Genomic DNA, 16,847 nt, shown 5'->3' on the forward strand with positions numbered 1-16,847 from the left:
TAGGCTAATATTTGCTCATCACATTGTTTAGATACATCTATTTAAAGATAATTCTTCACACTATCTTGCATCCTTGAGTTTTTCTTCATAGAAGAAAAGCAATAGTCCTTTTCATCTTCTGTGCCAAGTATATAATCAATCTCATTCTTCAACCAGTTTCTTAAAAGATATTTTTTTACATGCAAAGTCAGTAACTTTAAAAAAAAAAAAGACATTATACTTCATGAACACTACAAAAGAATTACTTTCAGTTTAGCAACTGGCTATAAAAAATATCATTATGATTACTTATGCAGGAAAAGAAAAATAAAAAAGGAAGAATACCAACAATCAACAGCTAACCTAAACAACCAACCTGTGAAAGACATCAATGAAGATGAAGCATTTTAATGATGATCCCAATGGTAAATCTAAGGTAAGTTAGAGGACAGCTGGTCAAGGACCATCTGGGCATTAAAAGTCTTTGTTTCTATTATTTATCAGGGTAAACAAAGGAAAAAAAAGGTACCTTTGCCACTGGTGCTTTCCATTGTGTACAAGTAATCCATGTAGAAAGCCCCAAACCTCTGCATTCCAGCTATCTCTGTGTATGTCTCCTACCAACAAAGCAAAGCAAACAAAGAAAATGTTGTATAAGGAAAGAATCTTGAGACTACCAACTGATAGACTGGTATTAGAGAGATATATTCATGTTTGGATTTGTGCATCAACACAGGGAAAGGCTTATCAAAGCAAAGGACAGAGGTCATCCTAAAGAATTCACCTTTCTGATAGGTAATGTAACTTCCATTTGAGGCCACACAAATGCACATCCATAATTCCTGTGGACATGCTGACCAATTCATCAATAACATCTAGTCAACTAGTACCTTTAATGAAGTAAATATTCTTCATTTGACCTCTTACATGCAACACATCAACCTAATTAAATACACTGAAAACTTCAGCTCATTCAGTTTGGCATTGTTATTCAAGGAATATTGTGGTTTTATCTTTCAACAGCAGGAAACTTATCAAGACTTTACGCCAACATTGGGATTTATACATAATACAATACATTAGCAGCAAATTTGTTTCCTCTCTTGCCAAAAATATAGGCAAATTGTAAAAGCATTGAAGACAGACCAAACCCAGAGTAAAGCTTAAAACTAAAACAAACTATAGGAAAAGTCTGAATTTAAGTACTTGTGATTTTACTAATTTCATTTTCTCATGTGATTCTTCAGGGTTACACTTCATCAATAGTACTAAAAAGGTGAAAATAGTAAAATTTAAATTAAAAGGAAATTAGATACATTCCAAATTGTAAATGGCTTATCTGTACAATAAACAGCACAGACCTCCACCTATGAACACACCTGGAAAAGACCACCTTGGTCATTGCAACCAGTCTTTAATAATTGCAGACAACCAGGGAATGAAGTTTTACTGCACAATTTACAACAACAGAGACTAGAGGTGACTGAAAATTTGTTTCCACAAAAGGCAGAATTAGCAAAATTTTCTCTAAGTAGATAAATACAGGACACAAACAATAGAATTAACACTGTCCAAATCTGCCAGCACTTCTTAGCTTGAAGACCACAGACTACTTACTGTTTGGGTTTAAAATATGTGCTGGTAAAGCTTGACTTTTTGGTAGTATTCTCTCATGTGTCTCTTTTCCTCTTAAAATGTTCTGTGGTTACTGCTTTTGGAAACTATGACATTAATTCAGTTTTTGGGGCAGGAGGGGAGTTTGAGGTTTCTTCTGGACATGTTTTTTCAGTTTGGCTCTTTCTTTGGCTCGGTTTTTGTGGGTGTCTTTTTTTTTTTAACACAAACAGATTTACTTTTTTTTTTTTTGGCCAGCTACAAAGTAAGATTCAGCTAAATGTGAAAAAGTAAAGAGAATTCAGTCCTCTAACAGTACACAGATCTAAATAATTATAAGAAATCCATGAGAGAGCATTGGAAATTATTCTGTAAGAAAAGTGTAATTCTCTGACCTTATGATGAGCTGCATCCAGTATGAATTCTGCACGAATACTATTATTTTCTGGACTTCTATAATCAAATAGTGAATTGGTAAGGTATGTCATTCCTTTTGCACTCAAATTTTCTCCACAGTTAAAGAAGCATGCCTCCTTCATGAAGCAGTAGAAAGTGAGGCAGGAGAGGAAAAAAAATACACAGTCAAGTTAACAGAGCAATTTCAATTCTGTCATAACACATAAATAACACACAGAGTGGCATCCCTCAAGAGCGTATTCCATTATGAATGAAGATAAAACAATGAAATTAACTTTATTTGTTAAGGCTAAGCTCCTGTCCACTCCTTCCCCATTTTCAAATCAATAAAAATGGCCTGAGCTAATGAATATTATACAACTCATGATACAGAACATACCAGTTGCATTTTAACAGCAAATAACCTCAGATCATTGTTGCTCCAAATCCTGCCCCATCCTCTTCAGTATACACAAACTGCATACTCCATTTCTGGCTGAACAATCCTTTCAGATGCTGCATCCATCCCCTCCAAGACAATCAGTTTTTTCCCATGTATGACCTCACTGCTGCATTATCATTCTTTATTCATCTAGATTTTAACATGCCTTCTCCCAGACTTCCATCCTTCTGAAATCAATACAACTTTCCTAACGAGTTATTAATCCAAGTAAGTTATTTAGGAGATTTATTTTTTCCAACTATCTATTCTCAATCACAGGCAGAGCCAGAACCTTTATGAAAGGCACAATCCCACAACCATAGCCGTACACAGATGACAGGCAAGTAGTATCACCACCACTGTCACAAACTATGGATTAGACCAGAGAGTGGCAGAAAAATGAGTAAGAATAAAACTCCAAATGTCCCTTATTAACTAGCCTAAAGGAAATTAGCTCCGTTAGTCAGAGCATAGTGCTAATAATGCCACAGTTGCAGGTTCAATCCCTGTATGGGCTATTCACTTAAGAGCTGGACTTGATGATCTTTCTGGGTCCATTGCAACCCAGAATATTCTATGATTCTGTGAAATTCTCTTGCTTACCCACCCACCTCAGTCTAAAAAAAAAAAATCAATTCTCTCACAATTTTATACCTGACAATGTCAGTTTCCACAGACAAAGTGGCTGTCTACCCGCACATGCCCAACCACATCTCCCTTGTCCTTAACAAGGCCAGCATAGCATTTTTCCAGTTGGCTCACCCTTGCTTCCCCACCCCTTCTTTCTGGAAAAGCCTATATGTATCCACTGCAGCACACCAGTCATGTAGTGTGTCCCACTGCATCCCTGAAATCCCAACAATGTCATACTCAGCAGCCGTGTAAGGATATTTTCTTGTTTTCTGCACTGCATACAGAAACAACTGAGATGCATGCCGACCCATGATGCTCTCACAGGGCAAAGATAAGAAGCTGCCCCATCATACCTATCACAGTACAGTATATGATTTCCCACATTAGCAGATATTTGACATAAATATAGGCACTTGGTATTTTCTTTCACATTCTTAATTTTTCTCTTTAAAATACTTTCCAAGACTTCACAGGGCACTAGCACCAAGTTAACAGGTCTCTTCTTGGCTGCATTATTTGTTTTTATTTAAACATAGATAATAGTTGCTGTTCCCCAATACTCTTCTATCTACAGGGCACTATTCTTTCGACAGTTCAACTAAAAATCATCATTATTGAATTCAGAATTTCATGCAACACTTCATTAAATATTTTTAAAGTAGTTCATAAGGATACCTGATTTTGTGTTAGGCAACTGAAGATTTGCATCTATTTAAAATACAAAAATTAATACTGTCTCACTCCTTCACGTCATACTGCTCTCAATCTTACTGAAAAGTGAGGTAAGACACTCATTCAGTATTTGTACCACATGTCTATTACCTTCAGCATGCAGTGTTCACATTTTTTCCCTTCCAATCTTCTATTGATTTAAGTACTTGCAAAGATTTTCAAATGTATTTTAATTTGTTATACAAAATCAAAGTATGCCAACAAAGGCAACAATGGGTTATTGTCCAAAAAGAAAAAATAAGTCCTATGTTCTGCCTCTTCTCAGTCTGAGGTATTTCTCTTTTCAACTCTAAGGAATGGACATTGAGTTCTAGATCACAGTAACATCCAAAAATCACAATTGGTAACATCAGTCTTTTCCATTTTTACTATGAAATATTTTAATAAAGGATAACAGGATTGCTTTTTCAGCAAATCAACTGATATTTCAACATACTCACTTCATCACTCCGATTCATATTCTCTTCAAAATCTTTAATTCCCATAATTCCTTTAAGGCACATAGCTTGGCAACCAACAAAACCAATTTGGCAATCAAAAAAAAGTTCACCTTTCATAAGGACCTAGTGAGAAAAAAAAAAATGTGATAAATATTAAGACTTCTACTCCACAAGAAATAGAGAAGATGGACAAAAATGAAGCAAAATATGCTTAGTTTATAAATTTAGAGTTTTAATAAACACCAATCATACAGGGCACTTGAAAGGAAGGGATTATTAGTGTTTAACCACTACAGTATCGAAGTTTAGAGAGTTAATATCTACATGATTATTACAATAAAGACATCCAGTATGACAGAATATGAAAAGTCAGCAACACAATAATTAAAAAATATTTTATTGGAAACTATTTGGTATATTACTTATAATGTATCAAAAAAGCCCTGTCAATGGAAAATTACCTCAACTGTTGTTCCTTCTTGTTCCCAGCATATAACTTCTTTGGATTTTACTTTCTGAGGGCTGTAATAACTACTTTCAGCTTGCATTTCAGTGAGCTACAGAACAACAGGATAAACACCTTATAAAAGTCAATATTATTATTAAACAGCAGTACTGTCATTAAAACACAGAACTGATAAAGACAAAGTAAACTATGGGCAAAAAAATATTAACTGTCAGGAAACAGGTGCAATTAAACAGCTGAAACACATTATCCATATTGGAATGTCTCATATTCAACTTCTGGTGGAAATATGCTATAACAGAATGTTTAAAATCCACTATAGTATTTTTAGTTTGCTTATCTAAAGAGAAACTGTGTGAAAAGATGAAACAGATACACAGCTGCATTATTAATATCAAATGAGCTTATAAACTGCTGTAAAAAGCCATTAATACTTTATTCATTATTCCCAGAAAATAATTAAATATGGTAATATTACAGACATATTTTGATTACAACCATACTCCTTTTTGTTTCACATCAATGCAATTGAGAGCAACATGCATTTACATTTCTTGCATGATTTTGATAAAAAAATTCAAAATGGGAAAACACATACAGGTTAAAAAGCACTTAACCTACAGCTAAGAAAAACAAGAAAAGACGAACGCAATATTGAATATATTATGTTTGGCATGAAAAAACACAAGTTAGTTTATGTTGAACAGCTTAAATACTTCAAATTCTAATTTTTATAAAGGAATATTTACACACTTTTATTTTCATGACTGGATACATGGATGCTGTTTCAATTTAAAATTTTGTAACCCAAATGTCCAAGAAAATTGGATTAAAAAGAATCACTGATCACCCTTCACCTGTGTGCAATTATTGTAGAGGAAAAGCAATTAATTGATTAAAAGAACTCAGAAATTACAAGAATAGTTTTCACCATTATTAGAAAACGGTACATTTAATTTGGCATAATTTTTAGCTGGAATGATACCAACTATTCAAAATGTTAATGCAGAAACTTGACCTTATTTTTTAACCAAAAGATAAACCACAAATTAATTCCATACATTCTTTGCATGCAAGCAGAACAATGAATTCTGTTTTCCTTCTGTCACCATATTAGCATCATACATCACATTTAAAATTTATAGAATGCAAACTGTTACATTTTAAGTAGTTTTTAATCACTTCCTAATATAAAATGTGTGAACTTGCAAATGAAGCATTAGGAAAGCTCTCTCTAGCAAAACACATGTTCAAAAAGAAGTTCATATTATTTTTAAGGAGTCTTCTTGCACGAGGAACGAGAGCACAAAATTACTACTGTATGACAGTGCAAAAGAAGATGCTGAGCCGTGATAAATGAGAAATTTGAGTTTTAATGGCTTGTTCACATTTCAAGTGGTTTCCCAAGGATACAATAAATGGAGGGGAAAAAAACATTCCATTATTTATTTTTAGCCTCTTTTAATGAAGGCTGAAGCAGATTGACACAAAAGAACATGACTGAATGCTTGAATGCTGCTGATATCCTCAGATTTTGCAACCAAATTTTTCAGGAGGCTGAAGCTTAAAACATCAACCTCCCCACAGGATGTCTACAGCTTCCAAAGTCACTTGTCTTACTCTTTCTAACAGTTGCTGAGCAGCTAAATGCCATTCTACACCACAAAAAAAAAACCTGCTAAATTAGGCATAAAGCCCCATACAACACTCTTGTGCACAGATGTCAAGCCAAACAGGCAAGAAAGGGACAGGGAGCTCCTGACGGCATCGGGTATATAATCAGGCACATAGTTCTTGTATGAGAGTTATGAAAGTATTGCAGTTCATCTGAAAGGCTCAAAGTCATAAAAATAACCCTAAATTACTCTGTGGCAAAGTTCTGACCTTGATTTAATACATGCTTAATTGTAAAGCCAAGAGGCACTTTGTGTAGTTATGCACATAAAATTGCTTGCATACAATTTGACACATGTTAAACGTATTCTGCTAATTCAGTACCTTAATTTTTAATTTCTGTCAGTACATCTCAATATCTTATTCACTCTCCATATTCCCTTCTGGAAGCTTACAAAATATTAGAGAGAAGGCCAGCAACAATTTTCAGCTTTGCTTAGAGGTAATACTTAAATCCTTCTCTACATACACAGTTTATAGCTCAGACTATATGCACTATTTATCTTTTTTTCTTCAATGCAATTTCAACCTATAGAAAAAAATCCAACATTATCAAGTTAAATTCATATTTTCACACACAACATCCAAAAAAAGAGTAGTCACTAAAAACTCCTCAAATCCTACTTCTATGAAACTATAAACTAAAATTTTTATTTAAAAAATACCTACTTGTATAAACATTAGATGGATAGAATACTGCAATAAACATTTATAGAAAGCCTTTAGGCTTTTTCTCACATCAAAAAATATTAAGAAGTGTTAAGTAAATTAAGTGGTTTACTTGAAATATTACAAAGTTCACACTCAAATTCTAGCTTAAATAACAAAACCGACTCACATTGCCATTATCAGTCGAGTATAATGGAAGAGGAACTTTCAGCATTCACATTTCTTGTTACTCATTAATATATTACTCCCATCATAATACCAACAATATTTGTCTTGAATCAAACAATATACAAACACTCAGAAAATCTTTATGCACTTCCCCAACAAGTCAAATGAATCCTTTATAACACAGAGAAATATTTACCTTAAAAGTCACTGTTGCCTTGGTACAGTAAAATCCAACTGAAATAATAGGATCCTTGAGGGACTGAGATTTCTGCTGTTCTGCTGTTCCATCATCAATTCCACTAGAATCATTCTCTTCATCATCATAACTCACAATAGCAGGAACAAAAGACCAAGCCCAAGAAACCCATCCTTGCTGCTGGTCATCATCTTGATGTAAATAAGGATCTTGACTAGTATACTGCGCAGGATATTGCATTACTAAGCTTGCTTCATCATCTGTGCCTTTTAAAACAAAAACCTAGTTAAATTTCAGATAAACCATATTTGAAAATTTATTTATTAAACTCAAATTTATGGTATGTGAAATTTATCTCGGACAGTATTCCACATAGCATTCACTGGTACTTGGCTTATAATCAAAGAAAGTGAGTAGAAATTTTAAAATACTGAATATGAGTTTTCAAACACTTCTTTGATTCATTAACATTTTCCTCCAAAAAAATATTAAGGGTCTTAACATTTTCCTCCAAAAAATATTAAGGGTCTTTGCCATAGTTCTAGTATCACACATCTGCAGTGAGACCAGAATTTGCCATCTATACCACAAGCTTTCAAGGCTTCTTCCATTAAAAACCTTCTAAAGCTGCAAAATTAAACCTTACTAAATAATGATATATTATGATCTTGTAGTTTCCAATTTTAAAATAAAATTTAAAAGTACTTCAGTTGCAACAGCCTAATGCAAAAAAACGCAAATACAGCACAGATAAAAAACTTAAGGTTGCAGACCTCCTTCGTTTAAAACTAAGCTTTTCAAATATTCTAAGATACAAATTTATCTACGCTCAAAAAAGTTGGTATCCATCTGTGAGCCAAAGTCAAAATGTTGGTCTTCTGTGAAAATTATTAGAGATAGCACACAGAGCAAAACAAGAACTTCCCCCAAAGACTCAAGTCTAAGACTCATGATCCAAACAGGTAGGTAAAACTGCATGTACAAAGAGCACAAAAAGCTTTTATCTGGTTTCATCACCACTCTTATGGGACTCACGAGGGCTATTAAATACTTCAGAATTACTACAGGCAGTACAGGATGCAGTACTGTTCCTGTAGGTGAAGGATATGTTTAATGAATCATTTAACTGAGAACAGAAATAGGCATATTCAATTTCTATTTACCTATTTTTAAGCTCAGAGATCCCATTCTTACAAGTTTTAGACCTTTTTAGTCTAATTAGTCTTTAGCCTTTTACTCTATTTATACTTGCATACTGGAAGAAAGAGTAATAAAAAACACTCATGAGAATTCTCTGCACATGCTCAAGAGGCAAGGACACCTCCTCCCACAAAGGCAATGCAAGTTTCCTTTCTGCTCTCTTCACAGAAGTCTCAGGGATCAGATTTCAATCCAAACATAAATATTGAAACACAGCAAATACAGAAGAGGTGCATGTAAAATCTTGGAAAAAGCCAAGAGGAAGAACTGTCAGCCATAGAAGGAAAAAAACTGATAAGAAGCATGATTCAAGTAGTTAGCACAGACTGGTGTTGGCAAGCACAAAAGAAATGGTGGAAGGTCTGGCAAAAACTGAAAAAAAGGCGCATGTGTAGACCCTGGGCCATCCATAACATTTGGTCTACTTGGCCATAAAATTCAGCCATCATTTAGCATACTCCTCTCGGCAGTACACAGAGACAACACCAAAATATGCCAAGTAATAGTTTGGATTATATTTTTTAATATTTTGGAAACCATTAAAATCAGCACCATTTTAGCCTGGCTCCTCTATCTATGTACTGTGAGACAGAAAATTGAAGAGGAAGATGTATCTATTTTCTATCACTAAATTAAAACTACTACAGCCACTATATAACCACCAAACTTCAGAGGAAATGCCTACCAGCCTCATAAGCAACACTCAACATCCTCTAAACACTTCAAATATAAATACAATGTAAATTCCTTTATAACAAGGAATATATGAAGGGGAGTATGTACTTGGGAAACATAAAATCTCTTTGCTTTGAATTAACTACACTAACCACTTCATCACCTGCAAACATATAGGATAGTGAACCATAATGACAAAAACCCTATTTCACATACATGAGTTTGTTAAAGGACGAAATGTTACTCTGCATCAGGATTCTATAGCCACTCTTTCTAGCCATCCACAGCAAGTTCACATTGGAACAATCCTGATCCATAACGCAGGGCAGTGATTCCAGTTAACAAATATATTTTATATATATTACAAGATTGCAGTGTGACTGCATCTCATTGTTTGCATGTTCAAATCAAGTTCGATCTTCAGAAATTTACTTTCTTTTGAAGGGTTTGAGGTATTTATCTGTAATAAGAGTCTGGGAACTGGTATCTCTCAACATAAATCTGGAATTAACCCAGTAGAAAATTACCCTCTTGGTACTTATTTATTTGTTTATTTATTCCTCTGTCTGCATTAGTTTTCAGCCAGGCACAGGTGATCCAGCTTAGCCTGTGGCTACACGAATACAAGTACTGGCACTAGAGGAAGAAGGAAGAAATGCATCACTATCCCTGCTGGCAATAGCACAAATTTTCATCTCATTGAATCAGCCATGAAACTTCATGAGCGAAATTTAGTACATACTTCAAGGACAGAACTGAAGATGTTCATTCTTGTATCACTAAATAATATAGATGATTTCCTCATTCAGAATTTGACTGCTATAAACTGAAGAAGGCACTGCAAACTGACAATTAAGACACTGGAAACAAGCATAAATGGAGTGACCATTTAGCCTCTGCGTAGCAAAATATTTTGCAGTGAAGATAGAAATGGGCTTCTAAAACTACTTCTACATCTCTGGCTTGGCCATCCAACAATTGCCATCTGTCTTGTGCTCCAAAGGAGATAGTTCTGTCAAATACATATGCTCATATAATCAAGTACAATGATCACGTTAGAGCACAGCATAGCTGAACAAAAATTGCGTAGGAAATTACGGATTTCTTCTTTTGCAATCTTACTCTAATCACTGACCCCTCTGAAAAATCTTGTGTACAACAGTGTGAAGTTACATTATATTATTTCTTTTTTAGATGGCTGTTTTATGGAAAGCTAGTAAGTAATATTCACATTTGTTCAAAAGAATGCAAATGGGATTGATCAACAGCAATTGCAATTCAATCTTCCTGAAGGTATACATTAAAAATAAGGATGATGGGATGGATTACCAAAAATTTTACACATATTTGGATGTAAGAATCTCAAATTTAATTCTAGATGCAAAAGAGACTGAATACTTGTAGGCAGATGCCTTTTAACATTAACCTTTGCTTAAACTGTATTTGTTTCACCACTAATTTCACACCTTAACCAAAAGAAGCCAAGTAAAACCCGCTTGGCTCTGCTGACTTCTGTCCTCTTCCACAGTTAAAGCTTCATTCCAGTTTTCTCATTACCCAGTTACTCTGTCTCTAATCCTTATATCTTTTTATCTGAAACTCATTGCTTACCCATCCCAGCTATTCTCATATTGACTCATACGATTTTTCTATTCTTCCTGCATCTTTCCTGTACTCAAATGGCCTTAGTTGCCTTATTGACTCCAGGAATGCAGGTATGAAATTCAAGCAACTCTAAATACATTGTAATCCTCTACAGCATGAATATTTAGCCAAATCTAGGGGAAATTTCATGCCAACAAAAGAAAGATATTCATGATACAAAGACAACCCTCTGTCTGAAAGCAGTGCTTCAGAGAAAACTCCTTCACACTTACTCCTGTAAATAGTACAAAACTTTGGTTAGATGTAATGTTATTAAAACACACACTAATCATTTTTCTAAAACCTGTATGCTTTCTAAGTCTCAGCAGAATATTAAGCCAATATTTCCAGAATATTAATTACTTCTAATCATAAGTCTTGTGTAATGAACTTCTCCTTTCTTGCAATGCAGAGTTTCTAGTGCAGAAAACCAAGCTTTAGAGAAAACAAGAGAACTATTTACAGATATCTTATTTGTTTGCTCAGTTCCACAGAGCAGTAACATTACAGAGAATTCTACATCTGACATAAGAGTGAAACAGTTATCTGTGCCAACCAACAGTGAAGGCTGTATTTTGGAAAAAAAATTTCCACTCCTTTCATTTATCAATCGTATCTATTTCTCTGAAACCAGAGATGACAGTAACACAGAATAAAATAAGAAAAAATTATAGTCTTCTAATGCAAAATAAAATGGTATATTTCTTAAACAGAACAAAATTAATTAATTTAATAGTTTACACAAAGCTTCAAACTGCTGAAATATTATAAACTTAAGGCTAGCTTATGAGAGCTGTGTCACCTTCAAATGAAATTCCAAGAATTTTCTAGATATTGTCACGCTCTTGGGTGGTGAGATAAATCTCTCTTCCTATTTCCCCAGATTCAAATCCAATCTTGGAAAGATAACCAAAACTTCTGTCTTGAGGAGATTAAAATTAAAATAAAAATCTCTAAATAAATTCACAAAATCACAGAATATGCTGAGTTGGAAGGGACCCACAAAGATCATTGAGTCCAACTCCAGGCCCTGCACAGAATCACCCCAAGAGTCACCCCATGTGCCTGGGAAGCAGCAGACGAGAAACAATCACAAAGGTAAAGAAAATTCACCCCTCATCACTGCAATGCTCCTGAAAAGATCCTGTTGCAGCAAGTTACCATGAAAGATCACGTAGAAGAGGGAATACATGTTATATGAAAATAAAAAGCAGTTGAGACCAGACACTGTAAAAGGACAAAACTATGGAAACAGTGTAAAATAATACTTTGCCATTTCGAACAAGTTCTGATATATCTATTCTCAATCACCATTTTCAAAGAAATTAAAAAGCACACTGGCTTTTCTCTTATTTAGCTCAAATGTGGCTGCTGCCAGTTTCAAACTTGCTTATGAAAAGGTGCCTTGTTGTATGGTGTATTGACAGATAAATCCAAAGTACTCTACTGTGTCACAACTCCTAAAATGGTCTTCTTAGATCATATTTAACATCAGTTTAGTTAAGACCATCAGAATTCTTTATGGAACATAACATCAAAGACATTAAAGCACTGCATACTTACCCAGCACAATGAACTGCCTCTAACAACTGCAGACTGATGAGATACTTGGCAAGAACTAGACTTGGATATTTACATTCACAAAAAGCAAAGAAACACATGTTTTTAACATTTCTTCTTACAAATTAAAAGCTGTATTTACCTGTGATATTTCCCAAAATATCTTTCGTGTGGCAAATCAAATCCTCACTTTCCCCATCTTTGAAGTTCCCTATTTCTCCATAATAAAGAGCAATCCCAAGTTGCATTATACGTATAAACATAGGAAGCTGCTGATCAGAGATTGAAAGTTTCAAACTTTCAACTAATGTGTGAATCTATAATATGAAAAGAGAACAAAAGCAAATAATAACAACGCTCTGTCATCAGTAAAGCCCACTTTTAAACCATACAATTCCATATTCATCTGCTATGGGCATTCTGTTTCCAAAAACGAGATTTGCAACACAACAGAAGGCAAAGGGCTGCAAACAATGAAAACATTCACTCTTTGGGAGGTCACACAAGAGATCTTCAGTTGAAAAGTCAAGTGTAACATGTTTACACATACAGAAACACTTTTGTATTTGTTTTTTAAAGTTGATGCTGACAAAATTTCTCACATATAAGTGATGTAAGAGCATCTGATTAAACTTTTCTTTTCATTATGGAGTTTCTTTAAAATCTCTGCATGCTAAAGAAACTCTAGATATACTGTTTTAATATACAAGGTCCTTCATTTTGATTCTTTCCCACTCCAAACTTTGTTCCAAGTGGCCAAGTAATGAGGGGAAGAATTAATTCCAACTGAAGTGCAGAAAACTGGCTCCTCTGAATATTCCATTTCAAACATGCAGTTAACATGCTTTTCACTAAATGAAAGAAAGCTTTGCAAAGACTGTAATTATTGGGATGAAAACTTATCCTTCTTTAAAATTTTAGCTGTAAAACAGCCATTTTGTGTATGAGCTTATTCTGTAAAGACAAAGCCAAACAACATAAGAAAGCTACCTTTCATTAAATAAGAGCTGCATAAAATAAAATTATTGTAACAAAATTACTGTCTAACATTAGGCATACTTTTAACTCCAGTAAGTAAACTATGTGCAACATAACCAAAACCAAAATCAAAATATAAACTAAAAAAAGAAGTTAAAACATCTTGGAACAAACTAACACCTGCCTTAAAATAGGGCAGAGGCAAAAAATGGCCAACAAAGATGGCCAGAGAAGTTTATAGTCCATCATAGTGCATTTTAGCATGAGTTTTCTTTTAGTCCAGTATCCACTAAAAATTGTAATCAATAAAATAACAATCATCATTTTTTACAACTATATAATTTTAAAATATATGGAAGACTGTCAGCATTTACATTGAAGTACGCTGTCAGAGACTTGTAATTTGGCCACAAACTTTTGCTCTCCAAACTTAGCATATAGGATGAGCTAGTACAGATTACTTCTCCAAAATTAACAGAACTCTTTGGCTACTTAAGAATAAGGCTTTTTAACATTAGGATTTACTGTGTATATGCAGCAGACTGTCACCACAGAACCTAAGCCTGTAACTGATAAGCTAAAGACAGTCATATGAAGAATCCTTATCATCACTGGAGTTCATATACATTGTGAAGTTAAGGCACAATGTTAAAAGTCCTAGTATCATTGAATACACAGCTCCTTGTTTATAAAACTCAAAATAGGCAAACTTCCAAAATTGCTACCTATTCTGAACAAAGGAGGGGGAGGAGAAGCTTTTCTTTCTAGTATGAAGAATCAGTCTTGGCATAAATCAAGATCCACACATGCAAAAGAAGCTTCTGCAAACATGCATACCACCAGGCATTTGTGTGCAGCATTTTGTGACTCTTCTTAGCCGGATAAATCCTCATATGGTCATTGCCATATCCACAAATCCTGAAATTTGCTCAAAGTAACCAAATGCTTACAGTTCCCACACAGTAAAGTAACCAAAGGCATACAGGGCACTTGACAAACTGGACACGTTGAACTCCCAGCCTCAAGTTGACAGCAGCCTAGGGCTGCATGAATCGTATCACGAACTGAGTGACACTTTTAATTGTATTCTTGAGAAATGCCCTTCAAAACTTACCTCAACATTTACCATTTTGCAGTGCATACGCATGGAGATTACTTTTTATTAACACTGTCTGCATCTTAATTTAAAAAACACCTCTCAGCTGACTAGATGGGCACCACTGGTTTCTTTGAGAGCAGGGAGGAAGAAAGACAAACCTTACATGCATGACTACTCAGAGCAGAAAAAACCAGAGTAAGGTAGTTTAATCTCTCCACCAACTCAATACTTGGTTTCTGCACTGCAAAATGTAAAGATGTCACCTAGTGTCAGATGTCTGTGAATAATATTTAATATTGCACCCCTGCTCACTAGGAGATGAGTTTGGCTTGCTAATCCATCTCACATGGTTCACTGCAGAGTGCTAATACACTGAAGTTTCTTGTTATTCATGAGAGTTGGAGCTACATTTGAAACAATAACTTAAGGCAAAAAAAATCCTTTGCATCTTATTGCAGACACCCTCAAGTATACTACTGGGGTTTTTTAACAGGTTATCTGCAGACTTTCTTTCCTCCCTTACAATTTCTTGGAGTTTTTTTAAACTCCAAGAAAAAATGAAAATATTAGAGAGCATAACTTCCTTAATTACGTGCTGTTTCTGTACATAAACTAATTGCACCATATGATCAAAACACAATTGAAAAATTTCTTTAGCTAAACACAACAGCATAAGCATTTCGTTTTACTTAAAATTCTAAAGGATATTTTGAAAAGCCTCAAAACTTCAAAAGTGAGTAGCAAAAAAATTATTTTGGATACCTACTTTAATAATTGATGGCATTTTGGAGTTGAGGTTATCATAAGTAAAATGCAGACGAGTTCTGAAAGAACATTTGTACAGCAGAGGTTCCTGGTAAAATTCAATTTTACCACTAGCATTTCTCTTATCAAGACATACTGTGCAGTCAGAAAAGTTGATCATCTTCCTCAGTACCAGATCAGTGGCTTTTAAAAGAAGTGTACAGGTTAAAAAAATACATTGCATAAGAAAAGTAAGTCATGCATACAGGTTCTTAACTAGAAGAAAGCAATAGAAGGTAGTTTTTTGGTATTGATATTTAAATCAGCAGCAAAGTACTGGCTTATGTAACTAAAGCGAAGCATTTCCTGTGTCTGACTTTTTCTGCTGAATGCACAGGAAGTGAGGACAAATTTGTTACACCCAATTAAAATTTTCACCCTGTTTGCTGTACCTTAGCTCTTTTTATAAAAGAAGAGTACTGTTTCATGTGGAAGCATACAATAAATATCATTCTCATTATTCTTCCAGAAACAATTTTGCATATTATCCCCCAAAGTTTTCTTTTGAACCTTCCAAAAGAAACGAGCTATAATAGTGATCTGTCGCGGGTTGGGTTTGTAACCGGGCGGAAACACCAATTTAGTGTGGTGGTTTGGTCTAAAATACTCATTACTGTTTATCTTCTGTGAGATAAGAATTAGGAGAAATGCAAAGCAGGCACCAAACTTGAAAGAATATAAAGAAGTTTATTAACAGACCTAAAAGAAGGGAAAAAAAAAAATTATACCACCTTCAGAACTCTCCTCCTCCCCCCACCTTCCTCCCTTCTCCCACTGACAATGTAAAAAGACAACCCTTAAGATGTTCAGTCTGTTTATCACTTCCATAATAACCTTGTTCAGTCCATTTAGAAAGAGAAGTCTCTTCTTGCTCATGCTATGAAAACAGTATCACAACGAGACAGCCACCCACTTCCAAATAACTCTGTTCTGTCCATTTAGGAGGAGTCTCTCTGCCTGCATGTGAGTCCCTTCCCCTGACTTGCAGCTTTTCCTGCAACTGCTTTCGAGGGTCCACTCTTGAAGTTTTTTGGGGTACAATTTTAAGGTTGAGCCGTTCAGAAACAAAAACAGAGGCCCTTCTCCTTCCCTGGGAGCAAAGGGTCTTCATCATCTTCATCGTTAGGACTATCTCTGGGAGCATCTCTAGGGACTGAGGTTTTCTCCTTTCCCGTTTGGAGCAAAAGTCCTCATCTGGTTCATCTCTAGGGACTGAGGTTTTCTCCTTTCCCGTTTGGAGCAAAAGTCCTCATCTGGTTCATCTCTAGGGACTGAGGTTTTCTCCTTTCCCATTTGGAGCAAAAGTCCTCATCTGGTTCATCTCTAGGGACTGAGGTTTTCTCCTTTCCCATTTGGAGCAAAAGTCCTCATCTGGTTCATCTCTCCCTGTCCAAACTTCTCATCAAATTACAGCTGCATCAGCATCTGCCTATCTCAGCACAGGTGCTTTTGCTCACAAGTACAAGTTGAACGCTCCA

At 34.9% G+C, this 16,847-nt stretch overlaps 1 protein-coding gene across 11 annotated transcripts in view; it reads right to left on the bottom strand.

Annotated features, from left to right (window-relative positions):
• The window catches only part of VPS13B (vacuolar protein sorting 13 homolog B), a 437,850-nt gene that overhangs the window by 369,172 nt on the left and 51,831 nt on the right, over positions 1-16,847 (bottom strand). For 9 of the 11 annotated variants that reach the window (XM_017730363.1, XM_017730354.1, XM_017730356.1 and 6 more), the window contains exons 5-11: positions 15,332-15,513; positions 12,631-12,805; positions 7,410-7,675; positions 4,698-4,793; positions 4,237-4,359; positions 1,989-2,126; positions 509-596 (exon numbers count right to left, since the gene is read on the bottom strand). In XM_017730363.1, coding sequence (XP_017585852.1) covers positions 509-596; positions 1,989-2,126; positions 4,237-4,359; positions 4,698-4,793; positions 7,410-7,675; positions 12,631-12,805; positions 15,332-15,513 — 1,068 coding nt within the window. Of the gene's footprint in view, positions 1-508; positions 597-1,988; positions 2,127-4,236; positions 4,360-4,697; positions 4,794-6,057; positions 6,906-7,409; positions 7,676-12,630; positions 12,806-15,331; positions 15,514-16,847 lie in introns of those variants that run through there. The other 2 variants (XM_017730358.1, XM_017730362.1) reach the window with 2 other exon arrangements.

Source organism: Corvus brachyrhynchos, unplaced genomic scaffold, assembly GCF_000691975.1.
Source record: "Corvus brachyrhynchos isolate BGI_N302 unplaced genomic scaffold, ASM69197v1 scaffold302, whole genome shotgun sequence".
NCBI classification, from domain to species: Eukaryota; Metazoa; Chordata; class Aves; order Passeriformes; family Corvidae; genus Corvus; species Corvus brachyrhynchos.